At 42.9% G+C, this 22,816-nt stretch overlaps 1 protein-coding gene across 3 annotated transcripts; it reads right to left on the bottom strand.

The window, feature by feature from the left end:
* Positions 1-894: 894 nt before the first annotated feature.
* On the bottom strand, positions 895-22,763 carry LHX8 (LIM homeobox 8). Of its 3 annotated transcripts, none has more exons than XM_028733073.2 (9): positions 22,428-22,763; positions 19,477-19,584; positions 18,782-18,949; positions 12,911-13,032; positions 8,888-9,108; positions 7,215-7,318; positions 3,921-4,016; positions 3,203-3,386; positions 895-1,780 (listed from the first exon to the last, which is right to left on the bottom strand). In XM_028733073.2, the coding sequence occupies exons 1-9, from the start codon at positions 22,506-22,508 to the stop codon at positions 1,704-1,706; spliced, it is 1,161 nt and encodes a 386-aa protein (XP_028588906.1). In that variant the 5' UTR covers positions 22,509-22,763; the 3' UTR covers positions 895-1,703. The 3 variants fall into 3 exon arrangements, with proteins under 3 accessions (XP_028588906.1, XP_028588908.1, XP_028588907.1); XM_028733074.2 differs by lacking the exon at positions 22,428-22,763 and adding an exon at positions 21,280-21,969 and having other exon boundaries at positions 1,207-1,780; XM_028733075.2 differs by lacking the exon at positions 3,921-4,016 and having other exon boundaries at positions 22,428-22,649.
* Between the last annotated feature and the right edge of the window lie 53 nt (positions 22,764-22,816).

Raw genomic sequence — 22,816 nt, forward strand, 5'->3', positions numbered from 1 at the left:
GGCTTGCTGCAATTTCCAGCAGCTTCTTCTAGTCATTGAAGAACTGACATGAGCACATATATGGCTGTGCTCTCCCACTTTCACATGCTAAAACAAAGGTAAGAGCTGTTTCAAAAGTGCTCCAAAATTCAAACTTTGAAATCTGCAGATTTGAAATGATCATAATCATGGTGGAAAAGACCCATCTCCAAATTCAGTTCAGTAATAGAACACTGCAATGCGTAGAAATTTACACTGAAAATGTAAATCTGCTATGGAGGGTTCTCAACCTTCTGGAGCAGATATATGGCGCTTAGGCAGGAGGAATTGCTGGGGGGGGGGGAGAATTCCTCCATGATTCGCTTATGGAAGACTTAGCTGTCAATTACTGACATCCTCATAATTGTGAAGCAAGAAGCACAAGTGGTTTTAGATGGTTCATGCATGGTTAGGAGGAGACATCTTAGGAGAGGCTTTTCCTCTTCAGTGATGCCAAGGGTCCTAAAAGAATGAAGCCCTAGGTAGTATCTAGCTTGTCTATTGGCAAACATGGCTCAGTGTACCACAGGCACTGACACTTCCAACTGTCATCTTTAGGTTTTGGAAAACCAAAAATGTACAATTTGCCACAGCAAATATACACAGCACCAAGACAAGAGTGATTGGAGTCTACTAGTTTCAGTCACATTGTTCACATAAGCAAACAAGTGTATATATCTCCCCCTTGACTAGATCAGGGTGGTTGTATTTAAATACGATGCATGTAAGCCTCTAATCTTTCACAGTAAGAAGAGACATGGATGTACGTACATGTACCTATATGCATGAAACTGTACCAAAGTTCAAGCTTTTGCACTTGGGCTGTTTAAAGACTGCCCTGGCCTTTTTAACATAGCACACAAGACATTGTGGAAATTGTGTAGCATGAAATATATTTTGTAAGAATCCAAACCAACAGGGTGAAATGAACAAAACATATTAAAGTAGCCACAGTTAGCTGTTCTCTAGGTTATAAAGGGTATCATTGACATTTCAATACCATTTATAGTTAAGTAACTTCATGTCAGATGTCACATCTACCAGTTCAGAGAAGGCTGCCAATTCATTAAATATTTATGTACTTAGAGCACTTACTGTGTCTTTCCTTACAAGTTCAACTAATCGAATCAGGCTGTCCATTGTAAAATACTCGAGATTATACCATTAACGCAATAATATGTTTGCTAGTCATGCTACAACAGAAGGTTTTATTTAGGTCATTTAGAGAATTCTGGCAACTGAACTTTTGCCAGCTCATGGACATAATCTTCAAAGTATAGGCTGCATATAACTCAAATACAAGTAATACTTTAATAGCAATAACTTACAGATACAAACTAATGATGAACTACAATTTCACAAAGAATTGTAAACATTTTGCACAACTGTCAGTCCTGTCTTTTAGCAAAGTGCTCTTTTGATGATAAATAAATTAAACAAACACATAGCTAGAATGGACTACTTCCAGACAATACAAAAAAAAAGGTGTTTCTCTTTAATAAGTCTTGTAAACATATTTATGGAGAAAGCCATAAAAGTGTCTTGCAGGCCAACTATACTTACATACCTGGGCAACAAAATCGTCTTCAAAATGCTTTGGATGTCATTTAAAGTTTAAACTGAATACAAGTACAGTGGGTATCTCAGGGGTACCTCTTTAGTCTCATGTCCCTGAAATAAATGAGTTAACTGTGACTTATCGGCAGTTGTGTCATTGAATGGGGTAGCAAAGGCTGGAGTCCAAGAGCAGAAGGTGAATGAGCTACAAAAATAGAAAGATTTGCTGGTCAGCCTAACTAGAAGTATAAAAAAATATTACTTGTGAGTACAAACCCAACTGCACTGATATGGCTGGGATACCAGCAAGCGGCACCCATTTCACCAGCTGGTACTAGCGCTCATTTCTAGAATGACAGTGGCCCCCCCCCATGTCTTTATACCCTGGGCAGTGCCTGTTACCCGATGAACTCTTTGATACATACCAACTTTGCAGTTTGTGAGGAAGGTATCTTATTACAAAAATGCCTAGTCCCACTGAATACAGTTCAAAACTATGCATAAAATGGGCCCATTGCAGCAAAACGACAACAAAATTGTGTGGTATCTTAAAGAGCCACAAATTTCATTACGGCACAAGCTACTGTGAACTGCAGTACTTTTCAGATGCATCTGCAGCTCCCTAAAGCTTATGGCTCGCTGGAGATTTCATAGCATTTAAGATGTCATCAGGCTTGCTTTATTATAAAAGCCCTTTACAATAAAGCCTTATTTGAAAGATGAAAGCTATTCAAACTCTGTCTAATTAGGCCTTCTTCCTTTCGATTTAAGGAAAAGTTTCTAGCTTGACATAAACCTTTTGTACAGTATATGCAGGATGACAGAATTGTGGTGAACTTTAAGTGCTATATAACGAGTATTTCCCCCCCATAAAGTTTTGAATACAGCATTCCCGTACAGAAGTCCATAAGAACATGCATTAAAAAAAAAATTTTGAACATTTTTAAATGTAAAAAGGTGAGCATGAAAATGTAATTTGGGGAGGAAAGATCTGTGGGTCATTATTCAGAGATCCTCTGCTACAATAAAGAGCCCTAGATATTGTCAGTTTCAGAGGTATGGTCAAAAAACAACAACAAAATGCCGTAACACGCAAAAGGCCTAAGCTTATGCAAGGCTATCACTTATTTCCCCAAACTAGGGAGCAGAACATGCCAAACAAAACAAAAAAGGTATGGTGTACTTCTGCACACACGGAAGCAAGACCAACAGCTTTGACATCCCGACTTATGGGCTATATGCTATCATGAGCACAGAGAATATATGGAGAATTTTTGCTTGCTTTCAGAGCAAAATATTTTTTATCAACCTCTCTCTGCAGCAGAGTACTAGGGACAACAACCTGAAAAGCTAGAATGTATTTGTCATCTAACAAATTTCTATCCTGCCTTTTAGAAAAAGTCTCACAAGGTGGCAAACAATATAAACGATAAAATATACAAAATATTCCAATCAAACACAGAAAAACAGTACAAGAATTTCCCAAGAATACCAGACACAAGAATGAGTATGTCTTTTTTTTTGGCTGCCTGTGGGTTGCATGGTGCCCAACCCTGAGCAAAAGGGTGCATTTCACATTTTCTTCTCTCAAGTCTATGAAGTAATTATAGCATGCTACTGTACCTACCATCCATGAAATTATGCAGAGCATTTAGCATTGTCGCATCCTGGGGTACATAGGCTGAGTAGCCCATTTCTTCTAACATTGGTGGAGAAAGCCTGGAAGGCTGGACTGTTGTAATAGGAGTAGACGAAGAGTGATTGGGGCTAACGTGTTTCTTGTGGCGTGCTCTGCAGTTTTGAAACCACACCTAGGCACAAAATGGAAAGACACAAAAAGATGCACATCGTATTCGTTATCTGGCATTTAACTACATCAAAGAAACAAAGTATTTAAAACCATTGAGGGCCTCTTCCATATAAATGCCAGTGCAACTTTTTCCCTGTGTGTGCTCTTTACTGAGGCCAGGTAGACCCAAATTAAAAAATAAGATACATCGAACTTTAGTACAAGCAACAAGTTGGGGGAGCTTCTAACGTGGGCTCCTGGTGTCATTGTTCACCACGGGTCACTAATCACTCACATTGCTGCTGGCACATGCAAGACAACCCTAAATTATGTTCCTTCAGCAATGTGAAAGTATGTGATGGAAGACATTAGATGTGCATTTTCTTCCTAAAGAAACAAAAAAAAAAAATCAATGTTTCAGGACTGCTGTAAAAGACATCACACAAGGTCTACTCTAGCTAAGGAATACTGATCAATAGAAAAACTGTTCTTTGGAGCTTTATGCTGCTGAGAAGCTCTGCTCACAGTACTTGTGAAGTAACTGCAGTACAGTTACCTGTATCACACGCCTGCTCAAGCCTGTTCTTTCTGCCAGTTTTTGGAGTGTTTGTGCATCTGGATTGTTGTCCTGAGCAAACTGTGCTTGCATTACCTGGAAAATGCAAGAAGTATTTTTTATTTTTAAACTGTTTTTTTTTTAACGTACTAGCCAGACTGCATAAGTAACAAGATGCAGTCATATAGCTCCAACCTCCAACAGCAGTTTGAGGAGTGCATTGTCCACATAAAAGACTTCTAAACCACATCAAGGCAGGCTAAGCTAACCCAATGACCAGATTAGCTCCAGCACTAGAATACAACATTACGTGAAAGAAAGAAAAAAATCAAAGCAAGATTCCAGCTCATTTGTTACTAAGAGCTGGTTTCATGTGACGACATCATCATTATTCAATCAGATCATATCCATTTTATATGACACTTGTATTACAAAAATGCACCTTCATGTGGCAAGAACTAGTTGTTGCCCTATCACGGCCTCCTTTACAAAATGTCTGCAAATATGAACAATGTTGTATGAAACAGAAGGCAGAAGAAATTAGAAATGGCTATACTAATTTTTGCAAAGGCAAGGCACATTAAGGCATGTTCATAGCACATATACACCACTGGACATGGTTAAATGTAACCTCCTGGTGGAGCTACCATGCCCAAAAGTGTACTGTGTGAATCCTACTGCGAAATGATTTTTGAAAATTAGCTTTTACTCTTCCCTACTTCTTTCAGGAGCTTATTCAAGTTGAAAGTGGATTTTTGATTAGTGTACATTATTGTTAATTTGATCTTTAGTTCTGCACTGATAGTTCAGGAAAGCACAGACAAACTATAGTATGTCATAAGCCTTTTCAGATGATCATTATAAGAGAGATAAAGGGCCATTACTTTACATTTTTTGAATGAAAACCTCATGGCCATTTTGGTGTGGAAGGATTGAAGTTTCATTGAGTCAAGATACTTCTACACCTAGCTGTAAACTACTGGAGTTACTGATGGTTGGGTAGACAAGTCAACTGAATATTCAGTTGTTGATATCAGAACCCCAAGTTATGACTTATATAAACTCAAATGGTCAATATTGTAACTGGACTTCCCCTTCCTTTCCTTCCCTGTGTCCCAAAATCTGCTCCAGAGAGTTGGGGGACACTACAAATATTTGAGGTGGTGCAGAGAGCTACAGGGTGAGTGAAAAAAGGGAAGTCCTGTTACAAGAACAGAAATCTGTTGCACAATGGGATGAACATCACTAGATGCAACACAATGGGCTGAACCCAGAGCTACATGAGTGAATTTTCATGCATGAAATATTCCTACTCCTATAAAGGGCAAGGAAATGAGATTCTTGTCAATTCCATTAACCACTGCAGTCCTTTGATAAAATTGCCAAATAACAACTCCAAATTGAAAAGTATTACATGAGTTTAAGGCAATTAAATGTTTGCTACCTAAATATTATTTGGCATTTTTAGATGTGGAAAAAAGAGGTGCTGTTTACAATTTTAAAAGTAGAAGAACTATACCATGGGTAGGCAAACTAAGGCCCAGGGGCCAGATCCAGCCAGTGGACAGTCCTGGAATCAGCATGTTTTTACATGAGTAGAATGTGTCCTTTTATTTAAAATGCATCTCTGGGTTATTTGTGGGGCATAGGAATTCATTCTCCCCACCCCCTCAATATAGTCCAGCCCCCCACAAAGTCTGAGGAACAGTGGACTGGCCCCCTGCTGAAAAAGTTTGCTGACCCCTGAACTAGACTGAGTGCATAAATAGTCCTATGGCTCAGATCAAAACACTTGTTTACGCACACGCAAGTGCTTTCCTGAATCTGCTGAAGCTAACCTATGTCGTATTGCCTGAGCAAAACTTCAAATACTGCGTCTGAAGCTCCTGTGGTATTATTTAACAGATGCTGGCAGAGGTGAGGAAAAGCTGTTTTGAGGGCTAAAAGCTCTGCTGTACATATGGAGCTTCCTGTGTATCCATTGCACTACCTGTTGCAACATTAAGGCTGCAGGTCTTATGCCTGTTTACATGGCAGTAAGCCTCACAGAACTCAGTGGACTTACATCTAAGTGGACATGTATAGGACTATATGGAAGGCAATTTTAACATTCTGAACAGACAGGCCATTGCTTCTCACTAAAAACTTAAACAGCCACTTTTATATGCACATAATAATGTGGATGTTATAATCCAAAACTAGGTTATTTCCCACATATGTAAGTAATACCAAATGGAGTACACCAGAAATAAATATTTTGAATAGGAACTGAAAACTTTTATGCCAGCAAACTTTAGATTAATTTCCCCCTTTTTCTGTTGCTCAATTTTTGCTTTCTAATTGCTTTTTATCAATAGAAATGTACCTTATCCTGTTTTATTAGAATGCTTTTAATTTTAAGAGATTGTAAACCAATGTGGAAGTTGGCATTTTGCCTTAAGATTCGATGCGCATTGGATTTATTTATGCTTATTTGGGAGCAATGGTACTAAGCTACTGGACAAGAATGAATTATAAAGCTGAAAGTAGAAATAGGCAGGTGCTAGAGTGGTTGTGATAAGGAACTGCAAGTTTATCTACCACAGAATAAAAGTAGTTAATGGAACTCAGGGGTAGCATAGGAGAATGTGACATGTTCCTTTTCTATTGACATTGTTGCAATGCAAACCCCCCCCCCCCCCGGAGCACAAAGACATCGGTTTTGCAAAGTTCATACTGACCCCCACCATTGCTAAGCTTCAGCCTCTGCTTATCTGAATATAACAGTGATGCCTGTGCTGAAGAGCCACGGTTTTGATTGCCACTTGGGTTTGGCGGCTATGGTGAAATGCAAGACACTGAAAATATCTGTTTCCTGTAAAGTTATATTCTGCACATTTTCTAGTACTTCTCTTCATGTTACACAGAACTGAAACTATTTAGTCTCCTATTATAATTATGTGTAGTGATGGAAATGTCTGGTTTAATGAATTTCATCAAGTAGTCAAAACAGATCAGCATTTACATTTCCACTTTACAGAATTACCAGCTGCCTTCTGGGAAACAGAAACGCTGAAGAGTAACTATTTCACATGGAACAACAGCTAACACTTGCAAGAATATTCCAGAAACATGCTGTGCCCTTGACACCAGGAGAAATATCTGCAGTGGAGAGAATTTCTTCATAACCAGCTATATTTAATATAATTATTAAGTGATGCAGAGCATAAAGTCATTATCCTCCCCCCTCCCACCCCACACCAACAACCTACAGCTGTCTTTCATTAGAGGCATTGCACCATGCCAGGGCTCTACCTGAAGCTGATCTGCTGTGAAACTTGTCCGCGCCCTTTTTGCTGGTTTTGGGTGATTAATGTCTTGTTCTGTTAGCAATGCACCTTCCATACTGATACCATTACCTGAAATTAAAAAGAAGACAAAGTCGAAGTTTTGACAGTACCAACACCAGTCATTAGTTACAGACATTACGCTAGAATAGACTTCTTGTATTAAGGATATACTTGAATATGGAATTATCAATTTTTCATTATTTTGCAACTCTACATAATTATCTTGAGTTTGTACCAGATTTGGTATTCCATTTTTTAAGCATGTTTCAGATCAGGGTCCTGGCTGCAAGCGCAGGCCTTCATTTTTTGGGGGGGGGGAGGGGAGGTGTAGGAAGAGAATCCATGAACCACCAAACAGGAATATGACATGGCCTTGATTAAAAACCAGTTTTATTCTGAATCAAGTAGAGAGAAAGAATGCTAAATGCTATGGACATTTAAAAAAATAAAGCTCCTTATAGTTCTTGTCAAGGGCTAACTTCAGATCATTTAAACTACAATCCAAATCCCAAGTGGGGAGCAGCAGAGCTTAAAAGCAGAAGCAGAGTCACCAGCAAAGCCTTGCCATTCACACTGGCTGGTGAGGAATGGGAAGGGGGAGCATGAAAGTTACTATGGCAGAGCTGGTGCATCAATTGGGCCATCATGTGATGGTAGTGGAGTTGGCTCAGGGTCCAGCAGATCCAGGGTGAACCCAGCCCTTCCCCAACTCCGTAACACTCCATTATGGAGCTCTCCACAGTCTGCCACCAACAGAGATCTTGCTGCTGGCCCCTTCCTCCAACTAGCACATTGAGTGGGTGGGATGGTTCTGAGGAGAGTATGGGAAAACTATAGACAATCCAACTCCCACCCCCAAACCTGTCACAAAGGGGGTTTGAATTACAGTGTAACTATCCTCCCAGTGAGAAATGTTTACTACACCACTTCTTCACAACTGTAGATCAAATGGAACTACATTGCTTGAGAAGGACAAACATATACAGTGGTACCTCTGGTTACGTACTTAATTCATTCCAGAGGTCTGTTCTTAACCTGAAACTGTTCTTAACCTGAAGCACCACTTTAGCTAATGGGGCCTCCCACTGCCGCCACATGATTTCTGTTCTCATCCTGAAGCAAAGTTCTTAACCCGAGGTAATATTTCTGGGTTAGTGGAGTCTGTAGCCTGAAGCATATTTAACCTGAAGTGTATGTAACCTGAGGTACCACTGTAATGGACTTGGGATACCATGCTTTGAAAAATCTGCAAACTTCAGGAGCAACAGTGGTGCCCCCCCTTTTTTTAATGAAGTGCAAACATAGCACCACTAGCATCCACCTACAAGCAATTATGGCAATCTGAAGTGGCCTGTGTGGCATGGAGAATTTTACTTTGCCAATGCCACAGATTAAAAACATTGGAGGAAAGTGGAGGAGAGGTAAAATGCTCCTTAGAACAAGGGTGAAAACTACAGATGACCAACTTCTCATGAGATTGCATGCATGCTACATTTATACATTAGTTACGGAGCAAATGATCAAGTTAATCTGGTTTCCAGAATCAACTGGGGTGTGGGTGTGTTTTCCCTCCACATGAAACAAACAAACAAACAAAGGAATACAGCCTAGGGACCTAACATCAAGAAGGAGAGTTACCATTTTCAACTTCTCGTTTCAGATTATCCAACATGCAGTCATAATGTACCCTACAGAGGACTTTCTCTTCCACCAAAGCAAACTCCTCCCCTGTGGAAAGCTGCCTTTTGCAGGAGAAGCAGGCAAAGCATGCCAGGTGATACACATTTCCCTTAGCTCTTCGGACCCAGTCAGTGGAATGGATATGCCTGCCGCAGCGAGAACAACGAGTTCCATAACGTCTGTAACAAAAGAAGGGAAGAGAAAATAGCAGCCATTCATCATACAACTGCCACTCAAGTTAGATTATGAAGCTACATTACGGGTATTATGAAGTTCATCATAAATGCTACTAGTCTCATTGAAAGCTGGGATTTGCTTAAGTTCCACTCAACTGCTTCAGAAAAAAAGGAGGATTGCCTGACTTTGCAATTAATGTTTGAACTTTTGAGATGACGTTCCCTTATGCATTCTTGCGGGAATCATAAGAGATCTCATAAGGACAAGCCATGACGCTTTGAGGCAAGACAGCCCAGGAGCCCTGGCGTTACATGAGATTATATCTTGATGCAGCAGGGGTATCTTTAAAAAAAAAATGAGTTTAATACCTGCTATCCAAGACAGGAAGTGTTGAGTCAGGCAGAACCCTACACCTTTTCATTCTATAGCTTTCTTTTAAAAAGGTGTAGGCTATTCCTCCTTACTCCATACATATATTACCATCTGTGTCCAGGAGATGATAATTTATTACCATAAAAAAAATAAATAGGAGGGCAACTAATCTTTAATTCACAAAACCTTGTACAATAAAAAGCCCAACAAAAAAACAGCACAAAAACAGCAATGAAACTACAAAATAACTCAGCAGGAACAGTCCATACAGCTAGGCAACACCATGGAAAGTTCTTTCAGCAGTCGGCTTAGACAACTAACCAAAAGAATGTGATGTTCTTATGAGGTGGGTAGATACCTCTGATCTAAAGAGTTCTAAGAGTCAGTGGAACCATCAAGACCTACATTGCTTCATCAAACTCAACTATGAAAAAAACAGAGGGAAGCCATAGTAGCGTTTCCCCTCTTTAGCTCAGGCAATGGATAGAAATATGCAGAGAACAGCTGCTCTTTCAGGTACAAAGAGACTAGGCCAGAGGTCGGCAACGTGCGGCCCACGCTGGCTTTTTAACTGGCCCATAAGCCACCCCAGAACTGAGCTGCCCGCTTGGCGAATCCTAGAGCGCTGCGCTAAACCAGCGCAGCGCGGTGTGGGGACTCACTTCTGCAGCACCGGAAATCATGTCTGCGCACACGTAGATGCCAGAAATCGCAGGCGAGAACCCAGCCCATGGAGGGTTCTCTGCAGGACTGATCCAGCCCAGGCAAGGTAAACCGACCCCTGGCCTAGGCAATTTAGGGCATTAAAGAGGTAAAAAGCGGGGGGACGGGACGTTTGCAATATAGGCTGCATTCACATGGCGGTTCATTCCATTTTAATGACTATTAAGTTCCATATTATATTTGCATTTTCACACATAAGCCACTTATGGAACTATAGTGGAAAATAGTGTAAGCTTTGTGCTCATTTCTGGGTTATTGGCTTTTGGGGGCAGGGGGACGATCTGTTTATAAAAAAACATGGAAATGAGGACACTATACTCCACTATAGTTCCAGTTGTGTGAAAGCTAAATAGTAATAATAATAATAATAATAATAATAATAATAATAATAATAATAATTTATACCCTGCCCACCCTGCTGCATTTCCCCAGCCACTCTGGGCGGCTCCCAAGAGATTAAAAACAGAATAAAATATCAAACATTAAAAGCTTCCCTAAACAGGGCTGCTTTCAGATAAAAGTCAGATAGTTGTTTATTTCCTTGACATCTGATGGGAGGGTGTTCCACATGGTGGGCACCACCACTGAGAAGGCCCTCAAATATAATTTGGAAATTACCGTATTTTTCGCCCTACAGGACGCACTTTTTCCCCTCCAAAAATGAAGGGGAAATGTGTGTGTGTCCTTTCACTGAAGCCTGGAGAGCAAAAGGGGTCGGTGCGCACCGACCCCTCTCGCTCTCCAGGCTTCAGGAAGCTATCCACAAGCCTTGGGAGCCCGCGGGAGTTCCCGCTGGGCTCTCTAGGCTTGCGCATAGCATCCTGTTCTGGGGGCTGGGGTTGGGGGAAGCTCGGGCTTCCCCCGTCCCAGCGCTGTGCCTGGGGGGGGGATAATTTTTTTTCTTTATTCCCCCCCCCAAAAAAACACTAGGTGCGCCCTATGGGCCGGTGCGCCCTATAGGGCGAAAAATACGGTAACAGTTAGGCGAATGTTGTGAAAGCAGACAGCAGAATTCTGCACCAAATGAATCCCCAAGTAGAGTGCATTGCAGTAATCCAAATGAATTGTTACTAAAGCATTATAATGGCAAGAGTCTGACTAGAGCCATTTTACTGCAATATTTTTCTGTTGTTTAGACACTATTCCCCTCCATCGTTGGCACTGAAACAGAAGGACAAATGAGCTGAGAATGGGAAGATGTTGAGAATTAATTCTATTACTCTCACCAGTGTACAAAACAATGTCAAAAAATCAATGCAAGTGAGCACTTGGTGTATTTCTGAAGAGCACCTCACAGTTTCACATCTGTAGGCTTCATGGATCTGATTGTCAGTTTTAAAAACTGTTTCCAAGTTCTTTCTCCTGACTTTTCAACAGACATATTAGGTGTTATTCAGGATGAAAGGCCAGGTACTTTTATTACAGTCAGAAACCCCAAGCACTTTAGATAACAAAGGGTGAGTTTCTCCTTACACCTTCAATGGCAGTAGGTTACTCTAGCAGCAAAGTATTTCCATGTTTTATCTTGGTCTGCAAAGAAGAAACGGGAGTAGTTTACTCCCCAAAGTGTTGGCATGCAACAGAAATACTTTCCTTCTGGAGGAAACAATTGCAGTTTGCGAGAGTAGATGGAAACAGGAAGATGGCAGTAGGGTTTAATCGAAAACATTTTTTGAAGTTATAATATTGAGATTGATTTCATCAGATTGCAAGTAATTCCAGATAACTACACTCTTCCAGCCATGCTCTATCCCAGACCACTCCATGACACTGTTTGTTGGTGTGTGCATATATCTATATCTATATCTATATCATCTATATCTATATCTATATATATATAAACAGATCTTCTGCAGCAATTCTTTCAGTCAGGATATATGCAAGTGACATTAAGCACTTTGTTAGCTCAGTGGGAGAAATAGGCTACAATCCTTTAATTTCCTGTGAGTGAGTTCCATTTAAAATTCATAGGATATGCATAGTATTCTGCTGTTAGATGGACTGGAAAATACTCAGCTTTGAGTATGGTCCAGCCTGTGGTCCACTTGTCGTATACATGCTTTGAGTTATGCAATCCTTAAATTAAGAAGGGTAACTGTTCCTAAAAAGATTTATTTGGTTTCCCAATTTCTGGCATGAATGCTGCAGGTTTTGTTTGTTTTGTGAAGGGCCATATTTTTTCAGATTTTTTAAATAACTAAAAATAAACATTTTTCAATAAAAAAAAATTAAGAGGACAACAAGATGTAGAGGGAATGGTTCAAGAGCAGCAACCCAGAAAGTAGCCTAATAATGGCTACCAAGTGACACTAAAGCAGGGATAGGGAATCTGTGTCCTTTTCGGGTATTGTTGGGCTCAACTTCCATAGTTCTTGCCAGCTCAGCCAATAGTGTGTTTCAGTTATGAGCACTGCTGTGCAAATAAGCCCTTTGTACTAGGATGCGTCCATGCACATAAAACACAAAAAATCATGGGTCTACTGTCACAATCTTAGTATTTTGTAATTACAAGATACCACCTGCCCTATAAGAGGAAAGAAGAGCGATGGAGGGAGGCAAACAACATCAGGTCTGCTCCAGTTGACTGACCCCCTCCAATAGGGACAGTTTTACATTCCATAATTTCATATTATAAACCACCTAGAATGCTTTGACAGAAAGTTGATGCATACATGCAATAAACACATACGTAAATAAAGCATAGTATACCTGAAATAGTCTAGTTTGCAGAAAACGTCTTTGTCTTTGATATAGCAGCTGGTGTGCCTTCCCAAAGAAGTCCTACATACACTGCAAGAGAGACACCGCACATGCCAGCACAAGTCATTTACCTATGAAAGGAGAAAGAAATTTTACATTTGGTAGCAGTGGTTTAAGCAAACCATATAAACAGGGCTTGAAGAAATAAAGTTCACAGTAATACTTAGGACTCTCAAGTGTGAGAATCCGCAGATCTAAAAAGCAATCACAAATGGAATTTATAATATTACTACTAGTAGTAATAATAATAATAATTTTACACCCAAGAGGGGCACAATTCATCGAGAAGTTCTCCACCACAAGCCCTACTGACACAAATGAGTCATGCCAGAGCTCTGTTTAATGCAAGGAAGAAAAGCCACTTGTGGAAATCCAGAAACAGCTTCTCTCCCCAGAGGGACTGTGCATCTACAGTGACCGAACAGAACAGCACAAAAGCATCTTAAGGGAGAACTGTTTTGTTCCTGTATTCCCCAATTTTATTTGAGGGGGTGGTTCTGTTGATTTTCCAGTCCTGCTCACACAATTCACCTGAATAAATAAGTTAGCAGCAATGGATTATTTATTTTCATGCAAATGAGCAATAAGTATTCCATGGGCATAAAAGACTTGAGGCAGAGGCCAAACATACAAATTCTGATTTAAATGTAAAGATGTGATTTTAAGGCACCTTTCAGAAGGAAACACACAAACTCTAGCTCCTGCTCTCAGGGTTTAATTTGCCTCTGGGAGAATTAAGACTGCAAGTGGCTGGAGTCTCACTGGTAATTTACCTTTGCTTACATGGCAAACAGATATACTGCAAAGTAATAAAGCAAGCGTCTAAAAGGTAGAGAAGGGGCAAGTATTCTGGAGGGTAAAGCTCCCATAGGCCTCCTCCAACACCACCCCTGCTGGTCAGGCTATAACAAGGGTGACAGAATAAAAATATAAAGGTGTAGCCTTTACTTGAGCAATTTTCAACGACATATCACATGAAAATGAGCTAGCACAAACATGCCCCAAGTCAAAAGCTAGTCAAGACTTTGGACACAAGTTTATATTCAAGTTATTCAAGTTATTCTAGCCTTTAGAATAAGTGTTTGTGTAAGCTTTAACAGAACATTATGGGAAGAGGGCAACATAGCATGGATGACTATGGAGCTGTTTAATCCAGAAAGGCAGTTTTAGCTGACACCATATCACCTTGAACTGCACTTAAGGGGTGAAGTTGCCCTGCAGAGCTTACCCTTTAAAGCATGAGAAAGTGAAACACTTATTCAGCTGCTTTTTTATATGAAACTTACCATGGATCATTCACAACCATAGTGGAGGTTATCTTGCTTGGCTACATTAAGTGATGGAGCTGATGAATGATCCATGCTCTCAAACCAAACAGCCGATGTGCAATTGTTGTAGTTGATCACATAGCAAACTATATCCTAGCTGCATTTATTACTTGTGCTGACAAGGTAATAGACACAACCAGAGTGAATTGTGTGAACAGACATGTTTTAATCCTCTGCTAGATCAGTGGCTCCCATACTTTTGGGGGACCACTGCCCCATTGGCTTCTTCAACTCACCCCCAGTGCCCTCTATATCCTATCTTATAAAAAGCATTATTCAAAACAGTGGTTTGCACAACCCACCAAAGATGATAACACAGTAAAACTCAAAACAGTAGTAATTTTACATTTATTCTGAAAATAAATATAAAAAATGAATTCATAAACTCTAATCTTGTAATTTAAAGAATATATAGCAAACAATATTGCATGAACTTTTTTTTATTGCATCATTAATAAAAACAAAAGGGTGAAGGAAATCTATAGCCTAAAATATTTATATGTAGCTACTTACCAAACAAACACAAACTTTCACCTACCACAGATATACAGAAAATTATTTGTAAGGGAAGCAGTTACCCATTACCAATGATTGGGTACCTTGTAACAATTCAGAATCGTAAATAAAAACAAATGTGACCAAAGGAAATGGCTTTGAAAGTGATAAGAGCAATAAAACATGGTGTTTTTTTGCTCTAGTGCTCTAGCCAGGCCTTTGTAAAGAAGCAATCAAAGGCTTTAGAGTGGCATACTGCCAGCACCCACCCTCACCCCCACGCCTCTTAGTCCCGTCCCCCCCGGGGAGATACCATCCACTTGGTGAACCACTGTACTAAGTTTTAATAGCAAGAATAAAGTTTTTCAGGATATTTGTAGCTCAATTGATTGTCACTTAGCGATTTGGTAATAACCCAAGATACAGAACACTAAATAGATATATTAGTTGTCCGCTACGCCATTTCAAAAATGCCAACAGCCTTACTAAAAAAAACCCCTAAGAAACAAGAATTTAACGTTTGATAAAGTTAGAGGGATGATCAAATCAGTGAAGTCAGATGCTGAAGGAAAACTAATAGTCCTTGATGGTAATTCATCACTGTATTAATTTTAAAAATGTTCTTTAAGGTGCAGTGTTGTAACTGAAAGTTTGGAGTTTTGAATCCAGTTTTGAACTACCTTTGATCACATAACAGTCACGTAACTGACTTACCGTGACCTTCTGAAATGAGCACGATGTACACAAAAGATACATAAACAACATTGCCTAAGCCTTGAAACAGCATAAACAATCCTACCAACTATGATTGAACCCTGCTTGCAGAGTTTACCATTGCCGATTGTCGGTGGTATTTGCTGTAACCGTATAAACATACTCCCCATGCTAGAAGAATTTACCAGTAAGCTACAATGCAACACTCCTGTATTTGTTTCTTCAATAATGGGAAGAGGGAAAGAGTATTTGCCACATTGTTTTCCCCGGGTTGGAAACAAAGTCACATCAGTGAAAAAGATTAACTACCTAATTCACAAACAAGCATTATTCTCTCTCTGACTTCACCACCAGTGCTGGGAGCAGCAGTACGGAGGGCTACGGAACATGTTCATAACAACTGAAGTCAAAGAAGCACAGAGCTTCAAGGGTCCCCGAAATCATCTGCTCCAACTTCCCAATGCCTCCAATGAAGAAGAGTCCATCAGCTCCCAAGGAGCCATGCTACAGTGCTGAACAGCTCGAGAGGTTTCTTCTAATGCTGAACAATTGCAATTTCACTCTGTCTTGCACAACAGCCTCACGTCTCCCATTCTAGTCTCTCTTCTAGGGCGGCTAAACACAACCAGCTCTTTCAACCGTTCCTCATAGGATTCGGTATCTAGACCCACTTTGATATCTGGATTGCTCTCCTCTGAGCACCCTCCAGCTTGGACCTCTTGATGTGCGGCACCCACAACTGGACACAGAACTCCAGATGCAGCCTAATCATCACAAGTTTGATCTGCAGCATAAACAATTAATAGTCCTATGTAGTATTACCACTTTATCCTTGCAGTCTGCATTATGTTACTTTTTAATCAGCAGTTGGAAACATTTTTGGAGACCTCAAGCTGTTTTATGCTAAGGGTTCACTCTTCATTCAAGTGTTTGACTAGGATCTGGAAGACTAGGATTTAAATCCCCACTTGGTCATGAAGTTCAGTAGGTGGCCCTGTGCCAATCACAAACTCTCAGTCTCTCACAGGATTGTTGTGAGAGAAAAAAGGAAGGGGGGAAGAATCATATACATGAGCTTGAGCTCCTTGGAGAAAAGGTGGGGTCCAAATGTTGTTGTAGTAGTAGTAGTAGTAGTAGTAGTAGCTGCCTCGGTCCAGTATATCTGAAGGAACGTCTTCACCCCCATCGTTTTGCCCGGACACTGAGGTCCAGCGCTGAGGGCCTTCTGGCGGTTTCCTCACTGCAAGAAGCCAAGTTACAGGGAACCAGGCAGAGGGCCTTCTTGGTAGTGGCACCTGCCCTGTGGAACACCCTCCCACCAGATGTCAAAGAACAACAACTACCAGACTTTTAGAAGACATCTGAATGCAGCCATGTTTACGGAAGCTTTTAATGTTTGATGCCTTATTGTATTTTATTATTTTGTTGGAAGCTGCCCAGAGTGGCTGGGAAAGCCCAGCCAGATGGGTGGGGTATAAATAAATTATTATTATAGCTAACAGGAACAGTAGTCAGGGATGATGGGAGTTGTAGTCCCAAAACATCTGGAGGGCCGAGTTTGCCTATGCCAAACTTCAGATGACAAATATCCACTCCCATATTCTGTGTGCAGATATACTGCAATGCTCACACACAATAATTCCCCAAATGTGCCATGTTGGCAGGATAAACCCAAAAATTATTTTTAAAATCTTGTTTCATGCCTGCTTCCTAAATTCACCCTATATTAGCTGCCAGGCATTCATAGAACTTCTGGCAAACAAAAAAGGAAGAAAGAAAAAGATACAGACTAATTTCCTTTCAAATACAGGAGCCAACAGTTGCACCTCCATAAGCCCATACATATAATATTACAATTATAATCAAATATTAAGTAAGAATATCAAATGCAATCTCAGGTTGGCTTTTAATTTCTGGCACCTCAAAAAAAGGAAAAAGGAAAAAAGAGCACCACAAGAAAATACATATCCAATTCAGATTCGTTTTCTGAGCTGGTGGTTATGATCACTGGGGATTTCGGAAATTTTGTTTCTTCATCCAAATTTTGAAAACTGGTAATTTACTTTTATGTCTCCAGCAAGCTTAAAGCAATGGAACGTATTTCTTCCTAATGCTGCAAGTGCAATCTATTTTGAACACATAACCTCCTTAGATTATCTGGCCAGGGCAGATGAATAATTAAAATTTTATATTCAGCCAGAAGAAGACCTTTTACTAAGGCACCGTTTCATGAACCAAACAGCAGGGTAAAATATATGCATTCTACAACACGTGACTCTGCATTATGCTTCCAGATTTGTTTATATTTAACTTTCCACTTCAGATTTTAAAAGTATGGATGCTATTGAATGCTGCAATTCTACACACATTAACCTGAGAGTAAGTCCTACTGCAGCCAATGAAGTAAGCTCCTAGGTAGATATTTATTGTATTGTGTTGTAAAGTGGTATTTAAGACACTTCAGGAGTGAGCAGGAAAAAATTAAGCTATTTCCTAGTTTCAGCATGGCCCAGATTTGGAGCCTCTTATAGGAATCTACTGACAAACTCAAGACAGTCTGATGATTGTGAAATCCAAATTATCTGGCTTTTTACAACAAAACCAGACTTCAGTTTTGATTAGTGCCTACTAACCCATGATCTAGTGCACATATGACATTTATAAGCCGAAGAGGAAACTTCACTTGAGTAAGGCAGCTTTTAAAACCTGCAACATAATTCTGAGTTTGAATTTGTCAAAACAGTGGCCCTGTTTTGTAGCAAATATGTGCACTAAACAAATGATCCTAAATATAACACCGAAGATTAATACTAACCCAGTAGTCAAGGAATTTTGACTGCAAAGAAATAGTGTTGCAAATTCAGTGAGCAAATCTCCCTAAATATATAGTGATTTCAGCTTTCAGGTTTCTCAAATATCCAAGTAAAGTGAAATAAGTTACTGTATTTCTAGGAGGAGGGTGGGAAACCTCTGCAAAGGCCCATAGCATTTTCTAGCAGTACTTTTTGGAGGTGATTCCCTGCAAAAGAGCTCTTAAAAAAACAAACCCGTTCAAAAGGTACTATTGACCAAACAAGCGTGCTTTTTAAGTAACTTTCAATGATCACCTGCAGGAAAGCACAATCTCTCCTCGTCCAGAGTGTATCAGGAGGTGATCCTTTCAGGAGAGCAAAAAATCTAGGATCCTGGAGGACAGATTGGCCTTCCTTGAAGCCCCACTGAGAGCTCGAAGCCCATTTATTTCCCGCTCCAAGGCCCAGGCTTGCAAAGCCCTCCAACTCACCTTGAGAAGGTACTTGTCGATTATCTCCTGGCCGCAGCTGCTGCAGATGCACTTGCTGGGCGCGCATCCGCCCGGGCCCGAATTCAGCGAGCGCGGAGAAGACGAAGAAGGCGAGAGCGGGGTGGAGGGCGAGCACGAATCCTCGTCTCCGGCAACCTCGGGGCTCACCTGCCACACGGACACGAGCAGATTAATACACACGGGCCTGCGACCCCTCCCCACGGGCCTGCTTCCCTCAGGAGCCTCTATCGTCCTCTCCCCGCCGCCCAATCATTAGATCCAGCTGCCATGGCGAGCGCTGCCTTAAACCAGCCGCCTCAGCCGAGGTTCCCCGCCAATACTACTGATAATAACTAATAGGGAGAGGAGCTCCCCTCAGTTCCTACTACGGTTGACTATTCTCTCCCTGGCGCCCTTCTTCCTGTTTGTGCCCCTTCGCCCTCACAAATCTCCCTCAGAAGAGAACCCAACCCGACCTGAAGGCCACCCAGTGAGTGCCCTGACTGGGTCGGGGCAGGTGGGAGAGACTGCGAAGCCACGCGCCCGCCTGGCCGCCCGCTAATGCCGCGTTCCCGCCTTTCTCGCGCTGCCCACACACAAAGAGTCCCCTGTCGTCTCTCCTCCTAGTCCGTGAAGGGAGCTGAAGGAAAGTCCGTTTCTCGTCGCTCCATCCCACCCGCGTCTCGCTGACTTACCAGCCCCGTCTCTCCCGCGCTTTTCCGTCTTCTCCCAGTCGCGGTCGCCGCCGCCGCCGCTGCTGCTACTGCTACTCGCCCACACTCCTCAGCCATGAGCCTCGGGAACTGCGAAGAAAGACCAGACGGCTGAGCTCGCCGAAGGCCGCCGAAAACTGAGGCTCGTCATAGGAGAAGGAAAGAGGGGCTGCCGACCATCCTTCCCTCCCCTCCAGCCAAAACTAAACGGCGGCAATTAGGGGGCGAAGTCGGCCCCGAGGCATGAGCGCTTCAATGGGGCCCTTGAGCACTAATTGCCGCTCCTCCAGCAGCAGCCCAAGACCTCGCCCGCCCGGCGCTCGTGCCGGGCACGATTTAAATGAAAATGCCTCAGCTTGCGCGGCCTCCAAATACCCTCCGCAATTAGAGCCCGCCTTGCCACTTCCAGCTTGGGGCCTCCGAGGTGTAAATTGCCACTTAAGCACTCGAGCCGAAGTCAACAGGCCGAGGGGCTGCTGCTTAGACTCGAGGATTTATTTATTTCGTTAAGCTGAGGCCACAAAAAAAAGGGGGGAAGAGGAAGAAGGGAACGTCACCAGAAGAGAAAGGAGGAGAATAGAAACCAGGCAGCTGAATTTAATTCGGGGGGTCATTAAACACAATGGCCCCCTTGGCCAATTTGGAGGGAGGGCGCGCGCTTGAGGAAGCCGTTTGGCGCGGCCAGGCCGAGCGAGGCGAGGGACAAAAGCGCTCGCGCCAACTCCGCCTGGGCGCTGCGCTCGCCTCCATTAGGCGCGCGGAACAAAGCCGGCGGAGGGCGACCCTCGGCCAGTCAAGCCCGCGCCCAGAGCCCCCTTTAGCTAAGCAGCCGACTCCATCCAAAGTCGCAGGGCAATCCTGAACCCGATTACTGTTTCCAATGGAGCTTTGCTCCCTGGCAAGGGATGCCACCCCGATGCGGATTAATTACCCCGCAATCCCATCGGTTAAGATGTCAGTGAATGTGGGCGATGCATGTCCGATCCACCTGAATCGCCAAGATGAAATGTGAGAGAGATCATCTGGAGCGGAGATAGCGGGCACTGCGCCCTCCTACATCATCCCTGACCCTTGGGCGCCATAGCCGGGGCGAAGCGGAGCCCGACCCGATCTAGAGCGCCCCGATCCGGGGTATAAATGAGTAGCCTCGTGGAAGGAGGCAGAGCTAGTTTCGGGGACACATTCCTGACCCCGAGTAATAATTTTATCCGGGTTGCAGCTAGTCCACCGGCTCCTTGCTTTGCCGAAATCTTTGCGACAGAAGAGGCTGCGCGCCATCCACCGTCCCGGGCCTACACAGAAGCCAGCCCGGCATGTTTCCATGGGACTTGTTCCCCACCGGCGTCTATAGATGCAGCGCACGATTTGACGTTTCCCATGCGCAGGTAAGTAGTATAAAGCACAATGGAAAGAGGCAGGAAGGTTACAGCAAAAAAGGGGGGAACACTATCCCCCAGAACCCTTAAAAAGCCAACCCCAACCCAACAGGCTCTACTCGAGCCCTTGCAAACAATTTGCTCTGGTTTAAATGTCTTTTCGTTTTGGCTTAAGCAAGGCTTCTATTTCCATCTGCCATGGGTGCTTTAGTTGAGATTCCTGCATTGCGAGGGGGTTAGCCTAGATGACCCCCGGGCCAGGGGTCCCTTCCAGCCCTACGGTTTTATGATTCCAGTGAATAAGTATATTGCATTCATTTTTAGAATTCCTTGAACAGAGACTAGGAAATGCGGCGGCCCTTGAGGGTTTGGCGCACGGTCTGGTTTAAGGCTGCTTGCGATCACTTACCCCGGAGTAGCCCCATCGAAGGCAGCCGAGCTAGTTTGAATGATTCTGACCGCGCCGATCGCCACAGATGTAGGGGGGAACCCAAAACCGCTGGAATTAACTGCCTTTTAAAAGAGGGGTGAACAGGAGGCAGATACGGGTCTGCTGGCAGGTCTTTGGTTTGCAAAGGACTCCTGGCTACCAACTGCTGAGCAGCAGCAACGAAAAGACTTGCCCACCCCCTCTAAATTATGCTGCCGACACGGAGGGATGTCTGGATGCGTTGGTGGGTGGACCGACCGCGAGCTCCCATCAGTTCTGATAAACTCAATGCAGATTCTTTAATTCTAAACGGTTTGGCTTGGGCACCAAAAGAAAAAGTAGGTCATGCAAGCCTGACGTCTGTCACCCGCTTGCTTTAGGGACAGTTCGAAGCGAAATCGGGGCACGGTAAAAAAAAATCCTCAAAAGCCAGCGATGCCTTAAGGGACTACTCCGTTGTATGAAGTCGAAGCGGCGTCCTTCGTAAGAAGTGGAAGCGGTGTCAGTCCTCCCTGTGCCAAATACTCGATTTCTCTCTTTCGCCTGCAGACGTTTCCTACTAAACTTGTTTTCGTGTGCTGGCGCGCGCTTTTCTTTATTTCTTTTTTTCCCCTTTTCAGCTGGAAATTCAGGTATTTGTTTATATTTTAGATCTACAGTTAAAAACACACCAAAAAACAAAAAACAAAAAAAAACCCCGTAGCTTTCCACACACAGACACACCAAGTAAGGGGTGTCAAGCGCTTACAGACGTTAGGTGGAACCGTGCCAATTTGCCTTCAGGAGTGGAAGGGGAAGTCGTTTCCACCACACCAAAAAGCGCATTTCAAAGGAAGAGGAGGGGTGGGGGTGGGGATACTTTATAAAATTACGAAATGTAATTAAAATTACATGGGGGGGGGATTCCTGGACGGGTCTTAAGCTGCGATGAGCAAACCGCTTAACGCGAAATATTCTCCCCCTGCTGCAATGAAATGAAACTACTCCGGAGCAAAGGGCATAGCAGCTGGTATCTCTGGGGGCAAATTCGGATCCACTCCACTTTTACACAGACTGCGAGGGAGGCAATCCGCTTAAGGAAAAGGGTCTCTCGTCTTCGCAGGGGGAAGAAGAGGCAGCGGGCTCACCTTTTCCGTCGCGAGGCGAAGCGCAGGCACGTCTTTGTCGTCCAGTTTACACACAAACATCTGGTTGCTCTTCCAATACATGGCACTGGGCTGGGAGCGCTCCTCACATACCAACTCCAGAAAGGACGGAGCCCCCACTCCCTCCCTTTCCGCGCAGGAGAAAAAGAAAAGAAAAAAAGCGACTTGGGCGAGTTTCGAAAAGTGTCAAGGAGATGATAGCCAACGCCCGGCCCTCCTCGTCGGCCTCCAGTCCTTGCTCCGAATGGCCTCCCCCTCGTCTTCTCCGCTTCCCTCTTCCCGAGCTCCCTACCCGACTCCACTGATGTCAGACCCTGGAGGGGGGGAAAGTTTTGTTTTCAAGTGGGTGGAACCTCTTCCCGCAAAAGCCT

Source organism: Podarcis muralis, chromosome 5 (genome assembly GCF_964188315.1).
Source record: "Podarcis muralis chromosome 5, rPodMur119.hap1.1, whole genome shotgun sequence".
NCBI lineage: Eukaryota > Metazoa > Chordata > Lepidosauria > Squamata > Lacertidae > Podarcis > Podarcis muralis.